This window comes from Lucilia sericata, unplaced genomic scaffold, assembly GCF_015586225.1.
Source record: "Lucilia sericata isolate MDLA Ls3-8-SP2 unplaced genomic scaffold, ASM1558622v1 Contig000753F_arrow, whole genome shotgun sequence".
Taxonomy (NCBI): Eukaryota; Metazoa; Arthropoda; class Insecta; order Diptera; family Calliphoridae; genus Lucilia; species Lucilia sericata.
The window spans coordinates 57,420-63,863 of record NW_023994750.1 but is presented as its reverse complement, the minus strand read 5'-3'; the positions used below and the strand labels follow the sequence as shown (position 1 = coordinate 63,863).

The following is a 6,444-nucleotide window of genomic DNA, read 5'->3' as shown; positions in this document are numbered from 1 at the left end:
TGAAAAATTTTATCATATATGGAACCATATATGGAGAATTGAATCATATATGGACGCATATATGGAAGCATATATGAAAACTTGTATCATATATGGACGCATATATGAACACTTTTGTCATATATGGGACCATATATGAACATATATGGATTCATCCATAAATAATTTTGCCATATATGGGATCATATATGAAAATATATGATTTCAAAACTAATTTTATGTTTCATATATGGAATCATATATGAACCCATATTAGAGCTGTTCGTATGTATGTATGTATGTATGTATGTATGTATGTATGTATGTATGTATGTATGTATGTATGTATGTATGTATGTATGTATGTATGTATGTATGTATGTATGTATGTATGTATGTATGTATGTATGTATGTATGTATGTATGTATGTATGTATGTATGTATGTATGTATGTATGTATGTATGTATGTATGTATTAGTGTTTTTCACGGGAATTCCGCAAATTTTTCAATCCCGAAATCCCGGGAAATTTGTTCGGGAATTCCCGGGAATTATTATGAATTAAAATTTTTACTATTTGGCAACATTTATTTGACTGTCAATTTGTATGTTTTTGTTTTGTTCTTTTTTTTTTGATATAACAGCTGACTGTTTTTCAACAACAATGTTTGTGTTTGTTTGCAAATAAAACATTGTTTAAGGTGAATATTTCTTATAATAATTAAATATCTTTTAGTTTTAAATAAATTATTTACAATTATTTTGTAGATGGAAGATAAAAAGTCCTATGTATGGGAACATTTTAAAAAGAAGACACCAGATACTGCTGTTTGTCAATTGTGTTCAAAAATAATATGCTTCAAAGGTCAAAGCACCAGTGGTCTTATGCGCCACTTAAAAGGTATACACAACAAACAGTTTGAAAATATAGAACGCAAAAACGAAGAACCTCCCGCAAAAGTTAAAAAAACAATGTTGGACTACTCCAAAAACAAAAAAGATGACATGAACCAAATAGTGTCCAAATTAGCAGCAGTTGATGGTTTTTCCATAAGATCCATAACGAGAAGTACGTTCATAAGAGAATCGATGTTGCTTAAACGGTTTCACCTTCCAAGAACTGAACGTGATGTCCAACAATTAATAATAAGTAGATTTGGTGAAGTTAAAAATGAAATTATACAACATATTGAATCACAGTTAAAAAATAAATCTAGATTTTCCCTTGTTATGGACGAATGGACAAGTATAAAAAATAGAAGATACCTTAATATAAGTTTGTATGGACAGGAAAGAACCCGACATAACTTAGGAATGGTATATATTCCAGGAAAAAGTGGAGCTTTGGAAATCCGCGATCTTATGGAAACTCGATTAAAGGAATACAATATCACCTTTGAAAACCACATAGTCGCAACAACAACCGACGGACCAAATGTTATGAAAAAATTTGTCAGACAAAGCCCAGTTGATGGTGTATTTTGCCTTAACCACGCATTACATTTAGCAGTTGTTGATGTTCTGTATAAAAAAACAGAAGTGGAACCAATATCTGCCGATCTGGAATTGAGCGACAGTAATGAATTTGAAGATAAATTGGAAGACGACTCTGAAGATTATGTTTTTGTAATCAATACTAATTACAAATTGGTATTAGAACAAACTCGTCGTGTTATTAAATTGTTTAGAAAGAGTCCAACAAAAAATTGTGTGTTACAAAGATATGTATTGGCCGAATATAATAAGGAAATCTGCCTTGTATTGGATATAGTAACCAGATGGAATTCTCTAGTTCCAATGATCGAAAAAATTTTACTTTTAAAAAATGCAATAAAGAAAAGTCTCATTGATTTGGAAATGGGAGACCTATGGATAGAATCCAATATAAATAATTTGCAGAACCTTTTGGACGTTTTAAAACCAATAAAATTAGCTGTGGAAGCTTTATGTCGGCGAGAAGTTAATATTATAACAGCTGATGTGATAGTAAATACTTTATGCCGACAAATTTCTTCAATTAATACTTCACTAGGAAAGACAATGTTTGAATCTCTTATATACCGAATTGGAGAAAGAAGAGATATAAAATTGTATACCTTGACCAAATACTTGAAAGATCCTGAAATTTTTAATAATAATAATAATTTTTTTCCGAATGCTTCAAAACACTCAATTATATTATATGCAGAACAAATTTATAACCGTCTGTTTACCGAAAAAAATATAGAATTAGAAGAAATAGAAATAGATAGCAACGTTAATGATATTTTAGAAGATAAAAATTTTGAGGACATTTTAAACGATGCAATAAATAACGTTAGTGAAATATCTACATCAAACACTAATGTACCTAACGGTTCGATAAAAAAAGACTTAAAATTTTTTGGAGAGTCTGGTAAGCAAACGGAAAATATAAAAAATCTTTTAGAGGCCTTATTAACTATTAAGCCAACATCTGTTGAAAGCGAGAGAGTTTTCTCTCTCGCGGGTCAATATGTTACCAAAATTAGAAATCGACTTTCAGATGAATCAATAAATGCTTTGTCGGTTTTAAAAACTCACTTTAAAAGTATTAAATAAATATGTTAATAGATATATAGTTTTTTTTATGTTTTTATGTACCTATATATTTTTAAGTAGTTTTAAAAATACATTGAATTATTTATTTTTTTAAAGAACTGTACCTTTTATATGTTTCTATTGTTATTTTGATTTATATTTTTCATCTCATTAATATGAATTTAAAATAAAAAATACATACTTAACAAAGTAAATATATGATTTTATGTTCTAGGCGGGAATTCCCGGGATCCCGGGAAATTTCAAAATCCATCCCGGTTTCCCGGGAAATGCATAAGTCCAGGAAATGAAAAACACTAGTATGTATGTATGTATGTTTGTATGTATGTATGGATGTTCATATGCATTCATATTTCTCATAATTGATCTTTATTAATGAGTAATTTTAAAAAAATAATATTAAAACTATTTTCAAGAGAACAAATATTATTTTTAACATGCTTAATTACATGTTTTCTTGTGTATAAAGTAGATATAAAAATTGTGTTCCCAAATTTATTCCTGGCATAAACAAAGATATGCGTACATATTTATATCTAAATTTGTAACATACGCTCCCTGTGTTATTTTGTTGTTGTTTATCATTTATTTATGTAAATGGCGGGTACCATGAACACTTTTAGCAATTAATCTATTTTTGCCTTCAAATGGGAATGCTGAAGTGGCACATAATGGCCGAACGGGACAATTTTTTCTCTTGGAACAGGTTGGTTTTTCGTTTTAAATATAAAATATTTATTTACTATTAAACAGCTGATGTATATAAGTGTTGCTAATAGAATTAAAGCACAATGATGATTTTCAACAAAAATCCTTTTTTGTCAGTGGAAAATTTTTCATTTCCAACAGTTAAATTTATTGACCCGTGTTTTGTAAAACTTGTACGTACATACATACATACATACATAAAAACCACGAGAAACAGGTAAAAAATCCTCATAAATGTTTATTTATCACTAAAAAATCATTCAAGTTAAGGGTACCAAAATCTTTTTAATATACATTTTTTAGAATTTTATTACATTTACACGTGTGCACATAAATATTACAAAAAGTAGGTAAAAGTATTTTTTTTTTTTCCTTTTTTAATTGACAATGTTTTTTTTTTTTCTAAAAAGTGGCATATTCCCAAAATAATTTGGTGAAATATGCTTTATTGTGGGTTTTATTATATTTTCATACATATGTATGTATAAAAATCGCGAAAACTACTACCTGGTATTGAAAAATAAAAAAAATTAGGTAAAAATCAACTTTACTATCATTGGATATTTGCAATTTAATTTTCATTCATATTCATTCAGTATATTAATGACAATTCATTAGAATACATCAATTTACCCGCTGCTAAAAATCGCGTACGTAAAATAATATTAGCAACACCGCTAACAATAAAAACAAAAACATTCTACGCAATATTTAAAACAAATAGTAACACAATACCAAAAACTGCTAAGTATATTTATTTAAATATATAAATTAATTGTTTAAAATGTGTTTCTGTTAAATTTTCTGTAAAAACAAAGGAAACAATAATTTTTTGCAAAAAAAAAACACAAATAAAATTCGTAAGAAAGAAGATTCGACACAAACTATTGATATGAAGGAAAAAGTAAGTACATATGTATATAATTTAATTTCATAAATATTCATAAATAAAATAAAAAGTGGTAATAATTATTTATTAATTATTTAGAACAATACTGAAGAAAACTTACGTCTTGAATCAAAAAACTTTCAAGACAAATTGGCAAGGATAACAGCAGAAAAAGTAACCGAAGTACAACAAAGTGGAGAATCTGAAGATCAACCTGTTGTGTCGAATCATGCAATTGCAACCATAATAATAAAGGAAATTGATGCAACAAACATCGAAGTTATAAATTCTCCTGAAAGAAACTCTAGATAGATGTATGAAAAACTATGAAAAATATGTAATACGGCACATTGAATGTTGAAGCTCGGAAAGCGTTAACAGGTAAGAATGTCAAGCTAAACGTATTAATGTTTACTATAATTTTGATGTTTTATATAATTATTGATTAGATTTCTACCGAATATGCTCAAAAACATGAATGGACCCCTAAACTCCGTATGATGTTAATCGAACTAAGACACAAAAAATAGGAGAACTTAAAAGGCAACATAAAAAATATGTAATTCCCGTAAATAGAGTAAATAAGTAAGACTGAATACATTTTATTTTATATGAATACTTTTTTATTCTAGACTTAAAATATTTAATAGATTTGGTTTGAATCATGTCTTAAGATTTTGTTATTTTATTTTATTATACATATATTTATCATCATTATTTTATTATATTATGTATACAAATTTATATGAAATGAATTTAAAATTATATATATATTCTAATTAATTTAAATCTGAATTACCAGAAATACATACATATTTGCTAAGATTTCATTTTATATTTTCTCTTATTTATTATTTACACAACATATAAATAAGTATGTACGTGTTTACATAGAGTATAGTTTTTTAATATAAATTTAAATATTTATTAATGTTAATTAAATAATTTATTTATATTTATAAATCAAAACTTATGTTACCTGCAAATATCCTAAGATTTTATGTAACTTTTAAATATTAAAATATATAAAAATCAAATTTTTACAAAATTTAATTTTTTTAATAGAAAAAATAGTGAAAATCCATAAATATATATGGAAATATATGAATATATATGGAAATGTATGAATATATATTGTCATATATGTTCATATATCGCCAATTTTCGGATCCGAACATATATGTAGCTCCATATATGAAGATGTATGACTCCATATATGAACATTTTTAGCTGGGTATACAGAATAATATGATCACCGATGAAATTCAACATAATTAACGTTTATATACCAATACATCCTCCATCCTCCAAATTTTATGAAGATCGGTCCATATTTGACCACTTTGACTAACTCCTATATAAAGACTCTTTTAGACAATTGTTGTTCATCAATGAATTGCTTAAATGCATTGGAATTAAAGAAATATTCAACATAAAAGTTTCTCTATGATAAATAAATAATTTTGAAAATTATTATGGTGTACCATACTGTTTTTTACTACCTGTTTTTTATTTTTTTAGTTTATATCTGCATTTAATACACATAAAATTTTTAACATTTATGCAAAAAGTTTAGTATTATATTCATAAACAAGAAAAATTATATTAACATTCTTATATAAATGTCATGATGCTTTAAAAATAATTTTCTGTTCATGTCTTCTGAATGAAGCCTAATACTTATAACAATAAAAACCAAACAAAACATTCAATTTTATACTAAAAAATTTGTACGTTAATTTTTTCTTACAACTTATTCAATCAGCATTGAAACTATTCATACCAATCGTTTAGTATTCGTTGCTTTTGAGAGTATTCGTTGACATTTGCAGAAGACAAGCAATACAAGCATCACATTTTCGTTACACTCATATGTTTTGAATAGTGCCGTGCCGTGCATTGCATTATTAAATTAGTGCATATTGTCATTTCAAGGCTCGTTTTATGCGATTGTATTCATAATCCAAAAAATAGGCATTCAAACCGTTCACTGTTTCGTATGCTTGGATGTCAGTTAAGGTTTTTTATGTGGTGAAATTAAAAAGATAAATTATGGCGTGACCAAATACGCCTTCAAATAAAACACATCAGATGATTTTATTCACTTTAATTCTTTAATTTTATTAAAATTTATTTTAATTTTTATTTATGTGCAGTTTCTAGATAACGTGTGAGTAGTTTGAGCACAAATTTTACTTGTATTGTGTTATTGTAACAAAAACTAAATACAAGTAAAATTTTATCTCAAACATTAATCTAATTTAAACCGTAACTTGCGAACGCGTGA

The 6,444-nt window shown here is 26.6% G+C and overlaps 1 protein-coding gene and 1 long non-coding RNA gene across 2 annotated transcripts; both read left to right on the top strand.

The window, feature by feature from the left end:
- Nucleotides 1-624: 624 nt before the first annotated feature.
- On the top strand, nt 625-2,626 carry LOC119607813. The gene is made up of 2 exons (XM_037961917.1): nt 625-681; nt 749-2,626. Exon 2 carries the CDS (start codon nt 749-751, stop codon nt 2,558-2,560), a length of 1,812 nt encoding a protein of 603 aa, XP_037817845.1. The 5' UTR covers nt 625-681; the 3' UTR covers nt 2,561-2,626.
- Nucleotides 2,627-3,981: 1,355 nt separating this feature from the next.
- On the top strand, nt 3,982-4,865 carry LOC119607814. The gene is made up of 3 exons (XR_005231768.1): nt 3,982-4,172; nt 4,257-4,538; nt 4,607-4,865. It is a non-coding gene; the product is annotated as an uncharacterized LOC119607814 (long non-coding RNA).
- Nucleotides 4,866-6,444: the final 1,579 nt, after the last annotated feature.